This window comes from Neomonachus schauinslandi, chromosome 13, assembly GCF_002201575.2.
Source record: "Neomonachus schauinslandi chromosome 13, ASM220157v2, whole genome shotgun sequence".
In the NCBI taxonomy this organism is placed as follows: Eukaryota; Metazoa; Chordata; class Mammalia; order Carnivora; family Phocidae; genus Neomonachus; species Neomonachus schauinslandi.
Window position 1 is genome coordinate 86,632,267 of NC_058415.1, and position 14,581 is coordinate 86,646,847.

Here is a 14,581-nt window from a genome sequence, read left to right on the forward strand (position 1 = left end):
CCTCTGCCCCTCCTGCCCTCCTGCCCCTCTATTTCTCAAATAAGTAAATATTTAAAAAAAATTTTTTTAAAGATTTTATTTTTAAATAAACTCCACACCCAATGTGGAGTTCAAACTCACAACCCCAAGATCAAGAGTCGCACGCTCCACTGACTGAGCCAGCTAGGTGCCCCACAAGTTCCCACTTTTATGTGCAACTGTTTGGTCTAACAATTTCCCTCCTGGGCATCTAGACTGAACTCCCTGACGTGAGTGAATGCATATCCTATCGCTAGGAGCCTCTAATAGTGGGGAGTCCCCTGGAGGGTCCACATAAAGATTTTCTGAATGATTCGATTCCTGGGCATAGATCCATTATTTGTGTACCAGAGCATAAACATGTTTGTGGCCATGTGCACACACAGACACGTGTTTGTAGGCACAGGTATGCATGCACACACACAGAACAGCACAGAACTCCTTCATTTATATGCAGGTTTCTTTTTTCTTTCTTTTTATTTTATTTTTTTATTATTATGTTAATCACCATATATTACATCATTAGTTTTTGAGGTTTCTTTTTTCTTCTTCCTTTTTTTTTTAAAGGTTTTATTTATTTATTTTTTTAAAGATTTTATTTACTTATTTGAGAGAGAGAGAATGAGAGAGAGCACATGAGAGGGGGGAGGGTCAGAGGGAGAAGCAGACTCCCTGCCGAGCAGGGAGCCCGATGCGGGACTCGATCCAGGGACTCCGGGATCATGACCTGAGCCGAAGGCAGTCGCTTAACCAACTGAACCACCCAGGCGCCCTAAAGGTTTTATTTACTGATTTGAGAGAGAGAGCAGAGCGAGAGAGAGAGAGAGCATGAGCAGTGGGGGAGGGGCAGAGGGAGAGGGCGAAGCAGACTCGCTACTGAGCAGGGAGCCCGATACAGGGCTCGATCCCAGGACCCTGACCTGAGCCGAAGGTAGACGCTTAACCATCTGAACCACCCAAGTGCCCCATATGCAGGTTTTTATACCCTCTCATAGATGTAATGCACGCTTGCAGTTACACACTCAAACATATCCCATGCTGCAGAAGCCCATGTGTGTATATACACCCATTCCTTCACAAGCACACACCTCCATACACATACCAACGTGCACACATGTAACTTTGTTCTCCTGCACCCACAGATACCCAAGTGTGTGCACACCCTCTCACACGTGTGTATCCATAGCCACATCCCCATATGGTGCACACGATGGTCCCAGAGCCTCCACATGCGCTCATGCTAAGACTCATGCCCGTGCCCCAGCGCCCCCACTGCTCACTCATTGACGAGCCGGTCACAGATCTCGCTGGGCAGGAAGATGTCTGGATGCAGCCGCAGAGTCTCCTTGTCCAGCAGGTAGCCCAATGTGCCATCCAGGTTGCGCAGGCAGAAGTCGGTGCAGAGGGCCATCAGGGACTCGGGGGTGTCGGACGCCATGCTGGCGGCAGGCAGGTGGACCAATCCAGGACAGGGGCCCCTAGGGGCAGCGGTGACTCCCCAGCACTCACAGGATCATTGGCGGAACCACAACCTGGGGAACAGGAAGAAGCTAAGTGAGCCACACATAAGAGCCACAACCACCGGCTACCCCACGCCCACTCTCTGAGTAGGGAAACTGAGGCCCCAGATGTCACATTCAAATTAGCAGCTTAGCAGAGACATGCCCCAAGGCTCCTGATTCCTTCCCTGCTCCTCTCTGCTATGCCACTAGCGAGGTGTGATTTGACCTGCAAAGAGCAGGGGGCCTTGTCCAAGCATTTTTATGCCTTTGCAGTGTCTGTGGGCAGACAAGCTGGGGACTCAATGCTGGGGTGAGGATAACGGGGGCTTCCATTACCAGCTACACTGGGGCATCCCTTACTATGTAACCTAACCTATAAATAGCTGTCACTGTGTGAACATTCAGTATATGCCAGGGCTTTATAGACATGTTGTTATTGAATCTCATTGTATGTGATTAAGAGTGAAGGCTCCTCCCAAGAGAAATGAAAATATGTGTCCACATAAAAATTATACATTCATGTTCACAGTGGTATTATTCGTAATAGTCAGGAAATGGAAACTACTTTTCATTAACTGATGCATGGATAAACAGAAACAGGTCTGTCCATACAATGGAATATTATTCAGCCATAAAAGGAATGAGGTATCGACACACGCTACAACATGGAAAACATTATGCTAAGTGAGAGAATCCAGACACAAAAGGCCATATATTGTATGGTTCCATTATATGTAATGTCTAGCCAGAATAGGAAACCTGTGGAGACAGTAGTAGATTAGTGGTGGCTTAGGGCTGGGGTGTTGTGAGGAAAGGGGAGTGACTGCTAAGAGGTATGGGGTTTCTTCTGGGGTGATAAAAATGTTCTAAAATTGATGATGGTGACAGTCACACAACTCCAAATATACTAAAAACCACTGAATTATCTATGTTAAATAGGTATACTATATGGTATAGGAATTGTAGCTCAATAAAACTGTTATTAAAGAACTAAAGTTGGGGGGTGCCTCCCTGGTTCAGTCAGAAGAGCATGCGACACTTGATCTTGGGGTTGTGAGTTTGAGCCCCACCTTGGGCGGAGAGCCTACTTAAATAAATAAATAAATAAATAAATAAATAAATAAATAAATAAAGTCGGGGCGCCTGGCTGGCTCAGTTGGTGGAGCATGTGACTCTTTTTTTTTTTTTTAAGATTTTATTTATTTATTTATTTGAAAGAGAGAGCGAGAGAGGGAACACAAGCAGGGGAAGCGGGAGAGGGAGAAGTAGGCTTCCCGCGGAGCAGGGAGCCTGATGTGGGGCTAGATCCCAGGACCCTGAGATCATGACCTGAGCCGAAGGCAGACGCTTAACGCCTGAGCCACCCAGGTGCCCCTAAGGAGCATGTGACTCTTGATCTTGGGGTCGTCAGTACAGATTACTAAAAAAAAAAAAAAAAAAAAAAATTAAAAAAAAAAAAAACTCGGGAAGGTTATAAAAAATTAAAAAAAAAAAAAAAAAAAAACAAACTTAAAAAAAAAAGCAACCCTAAAGTCTTCTACTGTCTTCATGATCTTGAGCTAGGTAAAGATTCCTTAAATAAGACTCATAAGGAAAAATGATAAACCAATCTGCACCGAAGTGAAGAAACTTCTGTTCATATATACACAAAAATTAATCTAAGATGGACCACAGACCTATATGTGAAGGGTAAAACAACAAGGTTTCTAGAAGATAATACAGGAGTCTATCTTGTGACTTTAGAGTAGGCGATCATTTCTTTCTTTTTTTTTTTTAAAGATTTTATTTATTTGACAGAGCACAAGCAGAGGGAGAGAGAGGGAGAAGCAGGCTCCCTGCCGAGCAAGGAGCCCGATGTGGGACTCGATCCCAGGACCCCGGGATCACGACCCGGGCTGAAGGCAGCCGCTTAACTGACTGAGCCACCCAGGCGTCCCGAGCAGGCAATCATTTCTTAATCAGGTCACAAGAAAACCCCAGAAACCATAGAGAGAAAAAATTATACTGCCTTAAAATGTAAAATTCTGTTAATCAAAAGATATCATTAAGAAAGAGAAAGGACAAGCCACAGACTAGAAAATATTTCCAATAATATATCCAACAAATGACTCATATCCAGAATATATAAACACCTTCTACAAATCATTTTTTAAAAGATTTTAGCAATTTCTACACCGAGGGCAGGGCTCAAACTCACAACTCCGAGATCAAGAATCCTACACTCCACTGACTGAGCCAGTCAGGCGCTCCCAAATCATTTTTTTAAAGATTTATTTATTTGAGAGAGAGAGAGGGAGGGAGAGAGAGAGTATGCACGTGTATGTATGCACATGCACAAGCGAGCAGGGTGAGGGGCAGAGGGAGAGGAGAATCCCCAGCAGATTCCCCACTGAACATGGAGCCCCACATAGGGATTAATCGCCCAACTCCGAAATCACGACCTGAGCTGAAATCAAGAGTTGGACGCTTAACCGACTGAACCACTCAGGCAACACCCCCAAACTGTTTTAAAAAGGACATAGCATCCAACTAAAAAAATGGGCAAAAGACTAGAACAGGCATTTCATAAAGGATAGAGAACACATGGACACATATGGAAAAGGGCTCAGCTTCATTAGTATCCATAAAACCACAATGAGACACCATTTCCCACCCACCAGAATGGCTCAAGTGGAAACAATCCAGGCACTACCAAGCTTGTGCTGTGGTGAAGATGGAACAACGGGATGTCACCCACGCTGCGAGTGGGAGTGTAAATTGGTGCGAATTGACAGTATAATGGAATACTGTGCAACACTGTCTACTAAAGCTGAATATGCACATATGTTCAATGTTCAGCAATTCCACTCCTAGGCACACACCCAAGAGAGATGCACGTATACATGTTCCCCCAAAGACACAGACCAGAATGTTCACAGCAGCACGATTCAGAATAGCCAAAGCCGGAAAAGAATCTGAATGTCCCTGACATTAGAATGAATAAGTACGGTATACTCACCAATGAAATGTTAAGGGCAATGAACAGGCACAAACTATTGTTAACACAACAGCTTGGATGAACCTCCTGAGTTTAGTGAATGGAGTCAGACACAAAAGAGCATATATCATATTATATACTGAATGAATCCATTCATGTTTTACTCCATTAAGTTAAAAAAAAAAAAAAAGCCAGAACAATCTGATCTGTGGTGGCAGAAGTCAGCACTGAGGTTACTTTGGGGATTTGGCTGGGTGTTGAGAAGCTTCTAGTCCCACATCTGAGTGCCGGATATAAAGGTGTGTTCACTTTGTGAATATTCGGGCGCTGTATATCCTGGTATGATTTTTAAAAATGTATATTATAATTCAATAAAAGTTAAGAAAATGGCCTGGACACCAAAAAGGGTCCACATTTAGAGGGGACTGGGGTTCAGTGAAGTGATGCTCTGAGAATATAGCTCCTTAGGTACAGGTGGCGGAGAGAGAATGAAAACTGAACCTTCACATTCAAATTGAATGAACAAGATAGAAGACAATCAACCATTTATAGAACTGAGGAAAGTCAGGAATTAATCCCAAACCATCTTCCTGCCATAGTCTATATCGGAAAGGGGGGAAAATAGGCAAAAGGAATCCATGGTGTTAGAAGTCAGGGTAGCGATTCCCTTTGCAGAGAGGCAGTGATTAGAAAGTGGCAGGGGGGCCTCGGGGACAGGTGTGTTTGCTGGTGCACATTCATCAAACTGTCCACTCACGCTTTCCAGGCCTTTCCCTAGCTAGGTTATACTTCAATAGCTTTTTGTTTTGTTTTGTTTTTAAGCGCAGGCTCTGTTGTCAGATAGATCTATGTTTCAACCCAGTTCTACAATTCACTATAAATTACTTAAGCTCTCTGGACCTCAGTTTCCTCATCTGGAAAATGGGGATAATAATCCCCACTTCACAGGGCTGCTGGAGTAAATGAGATGTCGGGAAAATGCGTGGTCTCAGGCTTGATGAGACTGAGTACACAAGAAATGTGGCTTATGATCCCATCTTGCAGATGAGAAAACTCAAGCTCAGAGAGGCTACTCTGTCCAAAGTGGGATCTGAATCCGGTCTCTCGGACTCCATCATATCACCCCTTGGAGAGCTCTGAAGGAGTTCGGGGCCCAGCACTGCCCCTGGCTTCCTGGAGCCCCCGTGTCCATATGTGAGCCTTCGGGGCTGCTCTAGAAATCTGGTGGGCGGCCCCAGAGCCCTGTGCCATCTGGGATCACAAGGCCTAAGTGCTGGCACCACTACTTACTGGTGCCAGTGCTCTGAGAGCTCTGGAGTCAGGCCCACCCAGCTTCTAGTCCCAGCCCTGCCGCTTAAGAGCAGGTGAACTTGGGCAAGTGTCTTCACCGCTCTGTGCCTCGGTTTCTTCTCTAAAACAGGGAGCACTGTGTGAGGATAACATGGAATATCAGAAGAGCTTAGCCTGGCACCTGGCCCGTGGTAACTGCTCATAAAAAGAAGCTACTATTACAATTACGATTATCACCGTCACCATCCCCATCCCCTTCTCCTGCCTCACCTGCCCTGGTCCCCAGTAGAGCGGGGTCTGCTCCTGCCCAGTTGTAGTCCTGTGCTCCCCAGGCCTGGGTCTCTTGCCACAAGGCCCGTGGTGCCAGCTTCCCACTGGCTGTGTGCCACCCTTGAGGGAAGGCACAATAAACAGGCTGCCTGGGCCACTGGGCACAGCCTTCCTTTACCTTCATTCTCTTCTAGATCTTCCCTGGTCAATAGGAGCCGGGGGAGCACCGCTGACAGGGAGGTGCACCCTGCTGGAAACCGAGTCCCCTCTCTTCAAGCAGGCACTCAAGGCCTCCTGAGCCACAGCCAGCCTGCTGGCCCACTCGGGGCCTGCTGGCCCCTACGGCAGCCGGCCTGGCCTCCTTCGTGGTACTGGCAACAGGCCCTAAGCACAGGGTCACCTTCAGACCTTTGCTCAGTCTGTTTTCTTTCAACTGGGAGCATCCCAATTCAGTGAGTTATCCCACTTTCTAAATACTACTCCCACCCCCAAAACACATCCGTGTCCCTCCTCCAGGAAGCATCCCCGCCCACACACGCGCCAGCCCACACCACCTTTGAACGCTGCCCCCGAACATCGCCAGCCTTGGTACCAACATCGCTTCCTCTGGGAAGCCTTCCCTGACCCGCCAGCGTGCTCCCGCCGTGTGCGCCCACGGCCCCACTGGAACAACTAACACTTTGAACTGATGCTGGTTTCGTGATCGGGCTTTCTTGCCAGATGGCCGGCTCCATGAGGACAGGAACCAGGCTGTCTTGTGTGGCATCGCCCTGCGCTGAGCCCAGGTCACTTCTTTATCCACTCAGCAGCTGTCTATTGAGCACCGCGGGTTCAGTGGTGAGCGAAACCAGACAAGGTCCTCGTCCTTATGGAGCAAACTGACTGAGGGAGACAGACATCCACCTAAGCAGCACACAAACCTCGCACCATGTCCCGGGGACCAGTGCTCTGGAGGAGAAGGAGGTACCTGGGGCTCTGGGTGCCTATGCTAGGGGATCTGCCCTGGACTGGGGAGCCATGGGCAGGCTTCTTGGAAGTGACCTTTCAGCTGCAACCCAAAACAGGAGTCACAGTGAACCCTGGTGGTAGGGAGAGAAGGGAAAGGCATTCCAGGAAGACGGAAAAGATGTGCCCGGGCTGAAAGGCCAGAGGGTGTGGGACGCTGGTGCCACAGGCCCAATGCCACAACAATTTGCTGGACAAAGGAAGTGCTGAACACCCTGTGTGGGCCTGACAGATTGTAGGGTTTCAACATGGGCCTGTGGCAGGGACGAGAGGGACTTGCAGGTTGTGGCAGACGTGGCAGGTGCCTGGAGCACAAGGCACACTCTGCATCCTCCCTGTCCACTGTGCCAGGACAGTGGGAGGGCCCAGTGGCCACAGAGGAACCCTCACCACTCTGAACGACAGAGCATCGCCTGGGGCTTTGCCTTCTCGGCAGGGCTGAGCCCAGTTACCCAGGTACCCACCCGGCCCTGACTCTGTTCCCCGGGTGGAAGAAACACCACCCTTTCAGCCACTAAGGTCACCCAAAGACAAACCAGGCAGATGGTACCATCTGCTAACCACCCTTTGGCGGTGGGACCCTGCTGCTTGGGGTTGAGGTGAGCTGGAGGAGGAAGGGGCCATCCTCATCTTGGCAGGGAGGCCGAGGGGCCAGGGGCGCCCTGCCATTGGTGCCCCCAGGCGATTGCCATTTCTACCCTCCCCACACCCACCCCCAAGGGCTCCCCACTCATGCAGCAGGCACCGGCCATCTGGGATTCTGGCAACCGGGGACAGAGGGAACTCTGGTTCTGAGAGCACAACACACGGTAAGAAGAACCCCATGTCTTCCTCCATCCCTTCTCTAGCAGGTTCTTCACACTGGATCCACCCTGAGCTCTGACATGGGGGGTGGGGGGGGGAGTGGCAGGGAGCAGACGAGAGAAGGCAGAACACAGAAGCAGTGACCACAGTCTCCATCCCGGTTGCTTCCAGGTGGGGCGCTGAGCCCTTCATGCTTTACTGCATATAGTTCCTTATTTAACCAACAAACCACATTCCCTAGGATCTGGTACTTGAAGCTAATTGACATTTGTATAACAATTGCTGAACACCCTTCCCACAGCCTGTGAGCTCACAAGCTTGGGGAGGATGGGAACCCCGTCTGCTTGCAGGCTTCCGGATCCTCTGCGCCAGTCTGTGCCTGGCACGCGTCAGAATAAAGGTTTGCCTTTGCCCTGATCTCACTATAGCAGCTGAGGTATTGACTATTGACTGTTACCCCCCATTTGCTAAGGAAGACACTGAGGCTTGCCTGAAATCACACAACGGATGACAGGGGACGCGATTCCAAACCAAACCCGTGCATCTCACCACACCACTGGGTCTTGTGTCCATGCAGCGCAGTGGGGGGAAAGAGGAACTATGATCCAGAGGGAGCGTGGGACCCCACCAGCGACCTGACACCCCGCCGACAGAGAGGCTGGGGGAGCCAGAAGCTTGAACCTTGGAGCAGCGCCCACCCCGTGAAATATTAACCCAAGAGCTGGGTGGGGGGGAATCCAAACAAATGCCCTATTTACAGAAGCTGGAAGTTTTCCAGGAGGGAGCAGATCCCAGTCCAGATATTGGGGGTGGGAAGCTGCTGTGAGGAGAGTCAGGGCAAGTGCCAGGGTCTCCCGGGGGCCAGGGTGCAGGCCAGGGGCAGAAAGCATCCCAACGGGGTCATAATCCACAGAGTGGGTGATGTTAAGAAGATGCAGAAACGTAATGAGGGAGGCATGCACCTCCCCGCTCACTGGTGCCACCTGGAGGCAGAGGGGCCTTGGGGAATACCTGGGTTCCCAGCTCACACGCAAACTTAATGATCACATCCACACCGAGCAACATATTCCAAGAACTCGATACCCGTCAGGTCATTTAATTCTCTCAGCAAGCACATGAAGCAGGAGTTATTAGAATCTACAACTTACAGACAGGCAGCTGAGGAGTGGCGAAGTAATCTGCCATGGACTACGTATAGGTTCAAGGGTCTATCTGTACCTTGCAACACATACACACGTATGCATTAGTTCCAGACCCAGAGTGCCAAGCTTTCCATGCATGTTCTCGCTGAAGGCACAAATAACCTAGGAGGGACATATTTTGTTTTCCAGATGAGCAAACCGTGGTTCAAAGATGTGTGAGGACCTGCCCAAGGTCCCCCAGAAAGTGCCTGGCTCTCCTTCCCATGACGCTAGGGGCAGGAACTATTTCCCCCACCCCCACCCCCGATCTTGTTTCTGCAGATGAGGCTTCACTGACTCCTTAAAACTCTGCGTATCCTTAGGCACCGAGCACAGATGATCTGTTACTGCTGTTAACTGTGCTATGAGCATATATCGTTTTGGCCACACGACTCAAAGCTTCTTGGTGGGGACCTTGTGTGATCCATGGCATCTCCATGACACAGTGAGTGTACGGCTGGCTGGTTGCAGACGAAGGAGCCTCGCCTACACGAGATCCCCAAGCAATATTTGTCGGCCTCAAGATTCATCAGGGTCCTTATCGGTCAATGTGCTGCGAACACATTGTGTGGGCTTGCTGAGGAGATGCCAAGAAGGTGGTGAACAATCATTATGGAGGGATCTCCTAGGAATCATGCCTGGGGAGAGCCTTCTGTCCGTTTGGAAGGTGGAAAATCAGCTTTAGTGATTGAGCCAGATAAAGAATGTTGGTCCCAAAACAGATGACCCATCAGGGATCCGTGAAATGGTCTTTTAGGAGTCAAGAACAGCTAAGGTACTGACGGCAGTAGTCATACCAAGAACTGTTCTTTGCCTCTGTAGAGAGCTTTAGAGTGCACCCAATGCTTTCACGACTTGGGTTTCATTTCATCCTTCCAACAGCCTTCAGAGTTAGTATACAGATAGGAAAACCGAGGCCCAGACAGGGGATGGAACTTGCCCCCCAAGTTCACATAGTGAGCCAGCCGCTCACTATGGCTTGAGCCCAGGTCCCCAGGTGGCTGGTCCTAGGTTCCAGCCACAAGAGCTGTTCAAATAGGCTGGCTCTCAGCATCCAAGCGCTCTGACTTCTCGTTTTTAAATCATCTGGCCCAGTCACCCTGTTCAGCTTATGACCCAGGCCTGATGATATAGTCCAGGCTTGAGGGGTGAGGAGGCAGATCAACCATTGTTCCGCTCCCTATAAGGTAGGCTGCAAAGTCTCAGCCTCTGCTGGGTACTTCTCAGATTAACACTCTCCATCAGCAGATCAGCCACACACACCCCAACCACATGCCTGAGGCCAACACCATCATTTTATCTATTTTACGTGGTAGAATGGGGATTTGCTGTGCTCTTTTTAAAAAGCCCCCATCAGGGGCGCCTGGGTGGCTCAGTCGTTAAGCGTCTGCCTTCGGCTCGGGTCATGATCCCAGGGTCCTGGGATCGAGTCCCACGTCGGGCTCCCTGCTCGGCGGGAGGCCTGCTTCTCCCTCTCCCACTCCCCCTGCTTGTTTTCCTGCTGTCGCTGTCTCCCCCCCCGTCAAAAAAAAAAAAAAAAAATTTAAAAAAAAAAAAAAAAAAAAAAAGCCCCCATCACCTTCTAGTGGCGTCAAGAAAGCCAAGACCAAGTTACCATCCTCCCTGTAGGATATGCAAACATTGTTTCCCCTGAGGGGTGACAGTAAGTGTCCACTGTGTCTCCCCCCACCCCCACTGTTCTCCAAAATTCTACCAGCTCAGGAGGCAGTCAGAGCTGGTGGCACCACCAGCTGGTGCTAAAAAGAAAGGCTTTGAGGTAGACACATGCAAACAGTTCCTCATCATGGCCACTGCTATCATCACAACTGTTAGACACCGAATACTTAATCCGTGCTAAATAGTGCACTAAGCACTTCAGTGCATGATGTCTCATTAAGCCCAACAACCCTATTTTACAGATGAGGACACTGAGGTGGCCCCTCGCCCAAGTTCTCACCACCAGGAAGCAGCTGCATGACCTGATTTAACTACAGTGCTCTATGGCTGTCCTTTTTGTATTAATTCCACCAATGGTCATCACAAAGATGGAAAAAGATTACTTATAATGCCAGGCCAGAGCATAATGGCTATTTGTCATCTAAAACAAATCTCTATTTTCTCTGACCACGTTTGTACAGATTTGAAAGGGGGCTCCTTTGGTACTCTGGGACCCTGCATCACAGAGACAGCCCCTGACATTCTCCCCACCATTATCTGGTTCCCACTCTTTCCCTCCTTCACTCTGCTCCAGTCCCATTGTCCTCTCCTTTCTTAAAACCATCAAGTATACTACCTCAGGACCTTTGCACCTGCTGTTGAATGCTCTGCCTGTAGACAGATGTATGGCTTGCTCCCTCCCTCCCTTCAGGACTTTGCTCAGACATCACTTTATTAGAGACCTTCTCTGATCAGCTTCTCCACAAAGGTGACCCCACCCTCTGGCCCTTGCCATGGCCCTTCCTGCTTTATTTTTCTCCATGACACCCTACATATTATATGTTTCTTATTTTCTGAATGAAGCAATGAACTGAAACAGAGACCCCTCACCACCTGCAACCACCTCCTGCTCTAAGCATAGCCTCCTGTTACTCTTTCCAAAGCTGTCTTCAAAGCTCATTCTAACCATTTTGAAGCCTGAAGATAAACATTCTGTGGAAAAGATCAAAGGGGGTGTCTTTCCCTGTGGAGGCACCAGGCCTCCCTCCCTTCCTTAAAAACCAAGCGCGTTGACAAGCACAGGCAAAGACTGGAAATCTTGGACTCCCTGGTCCTAAGAGCAGCCAAGTCAATTTCCACACACAGAACTATAGTGGCCAGCAGACAGTTTCACTTTCAACTCACCTATCAGGCTCCCTCGGCCCTCAGGTTTGCAACCCCAGCCCATCCCTTTCTCATCCTGTTGGATTTCTTACACCTTGTCATCCCTTTTGGGAGCCGTTCCATAATCCAAGCCGTCCCTGAGCTTTTAAGCATTGCTTTGCAGGAACTTAAGCTCGTCCAACAGGTAGGAGGGGCAGAGGCTGGCCCTTTAGCCCTATATCGATGCCCCATTTTGTAGGGGCATCCGACAGGGCGTCATTTTCTTTCTGGAGGAAGGGAGCTCGGTTTTAAAGGCACGTTTCTCAAACCTGGCAGCAGGGGCAGAGAAAGGAGCCCTCCCACCACTGGCCGAAATGGACCTGTGCAAGCGGCGATGCCCAGGCGCCTGAGGCAGAAGGCAAAGGGGGAGGACGCAGATAAATACCCTCGGCACCGGGAGCCGACGGGATGCTTGCTTCCTCTGCAAGGAAAGCCGGGGATGTGACCCGGCGGAATCTGGGGCCAGAGCGCCAGGGAGACAGGGGATCTCGCTAGGCTAGGGCCGGGGTCTGCGGGAGACTGGGGTCGGCGGGGCGGAGCTTGGGATCCCGGGGACTGGAGCCCCGCGAGGGAGGGGGTCGCGCCGGGGGGGGGGGACTCCGTGGCCGTTACCTTGCCCTTAGGGCTGCGGGCGGGGCTGAGGGCCGCCGGGTGCTGGCTCCGGGGCCCGGCCCCTCCCCCGATCCGGCTCCTGAGGCTCGGAGCCTGCAGCCGCCGCCGCCTCCGCTGTCAACAAACCCGGGGCGCGTCACTTCCGGGACCGCCCCTTAGCAACAGCGAACGGGTTCCCCCGACGGGTCCCGCGGCGAACGCGGGAGGCGGCGGCCGAAGGTTCCGGAGTGCGCGGCGGCTCCTCTCCCGGCGGGGCCCGGTCTGCGGGCGGCGGAGTGCAGGTCGGCCCCACCGGGCCTCGAGCACGCTGTTCCGGGGGCTCCCTGGCTGCGGGGGGACCCGCCGTGTGACACCGGCTTTGGGGCCCGCTCTGGCCTGCGGGCCAGCAGAGCCCGGGCAGTGGTGACGGGCGGGACGGACTCCACCTCCGGCGTCAACACCGACGTCTCTCTGGACGCCCCCCGCCCCCCACCCCGGGCGCCCCATTGAACGTCCCCGGCGGGTGCTCCGCAGGTAGCGCTCTCCCACGCGGCCCGACGCGCGCCGGCTTCCCCGCTACTTAACGGGCCGCGGGTGGGGAAGTGGGAGACGGCCTTGGCCCCTGCGTTCCCCTCAGCTCCGGTTCCCGTCGCCAAGTCCTGACGGTCGCGCGGACCAGCCTCTCCTCCCCCATTAGTAGTGCCCGGCTCCGTCCACCAGCATCTCCTCCTTGCATCCCGGCGGCCGCCGCCTCACGCGCCCTCCCCTCCTTCTCTCCACAGTCCCAGAGGGTTTTTCCGCCCCCCCGCCCCCCGAACTTGGAGCAGATCAGCGCACTCCCCTGCTAACAACCCTTAACATAGACGACTAGGATCACCTCTCCAGCCTCTTGTCCTCCTTCTCTCTTATAGGCTCAAATAATTTCTTCCCAACTGAACGCTCCTCTTGCTATATTCACATCCAACACACTTCTTGCTGTATCTATAGCCAACATGCTCTTTCTTCCACCTTCAATCTCAGTTTAGAAGCTACTTTCTTGACACAACCCCCGCCCCCCCCATTCTAATGCCATGACTACTTTTGCGCGTGTTTTTTCTTTTTAGTCTTCCACCGTATACAACTATGTTTGTACAATTTTGAATCCTTTGAAAAGTCTATTGATGATTTCAAATTACCAAAAGAAGACATACTTGCAAAAAAAAAAAAAATCCAAACAATTCAGAAATGTATGTTGGGGGGCGCCTGGGTGGCTCAGTCGTTAAACGTCTGCCTTCCGCTCAGGTCATGATCCTGGGGTCCTGGGATCGAGCCCCGCATCGGGCTCCCTGCTCGGCAGGAAGCCTGCTTCTCCCTCTCCCACTCCCCCTGCTTGTGTTCCTGCTCTCACTGTGTCTCTCTCTGTCAAATAAATAAACAAAATCTTAAAAAAAAAAAAATACAATAAGGATGCCTGGCTGGATCAGTCCATAGGGCATGTGACCCTTGGTCTTTGGGTTGTAAGTTTGAGCCCCATGTTAAGTGTAGAGATTACCTAAAAAAAAAAAAAACCCCAAAATATTTAATAATAATAATAATTGGGGCGTCTGGGTGGCTCAGATGGTTAAGCGTCTGCCTTCAGCTCAGGTCATGGTCCCAGGGTCCTAGGATTGAGCCCCACATTGGGCTCCTGGCTCAGCGGGGAGCCTGCTTCTCCCTCTCTGTCTGCCTCTCCCTCTGCCTTTCCCCCTGCTCGTGCTCTCTTTCTGTCTGTATCTCTGTGTCTCAAATGAATAAATAAAATAAAAAAAAATAAAAATAGAATGTTAATTCCATATATGGCCCAGGAACTCAACTTCTAGGCATATACCCCAAAGTATTGAAAACAGTCTTTTTTTTTTTTTTTTTAAGTAGGCTTCATGCCCAGCATGAAGCCCAATGTGGGGCTTGCCCTCACGACACTGAGATCAAGATCTGAGCTGAGATCAAGTGTCAGATGCTCAACCGACTGAACCACCCAGCTGCCCCTGAAAACTGAGTCTTGAAGAGATATTTGTATACCCACCTTCATAGTAGCATTATTCACAACAGCCAAAAAGTGGAAGCAA

The 14,581-nt window shown here is 50.7% G+C and overlaps 1 protein-coding gene across 1 annotated transcript in view; it reads right to left on the reverse strand.

Annotated features, from left to right (window-relative positions):
- Positions 1–12,633, reverse strand: part of ZER1 (zyg-11 related cell cycle regulator) — a 29,839-nt gene extending 17,206 nt beyond the window's left edge. Inside the window, exons 1-2 of the mRNA XM_021691201.2 lie at positions 12,519–12,633; positions 1,299–1,550 (exon numbers count right to left, since the gene is read on the reverse strand). Of these exons, the coding sequence (XP_021546876.1) occupies positions 1,299–1,456 (158 nt within the window). The 5' untranslated portion in view covers positions 1,457–1,550; positions 12,519–12,633. The remainder of the gene's footprint in view (positions 1–1,298; positions 1,551–12,518) is intronic.
- Positions 12,634–14,581: the final 1,948 nt, after the last annotated feature.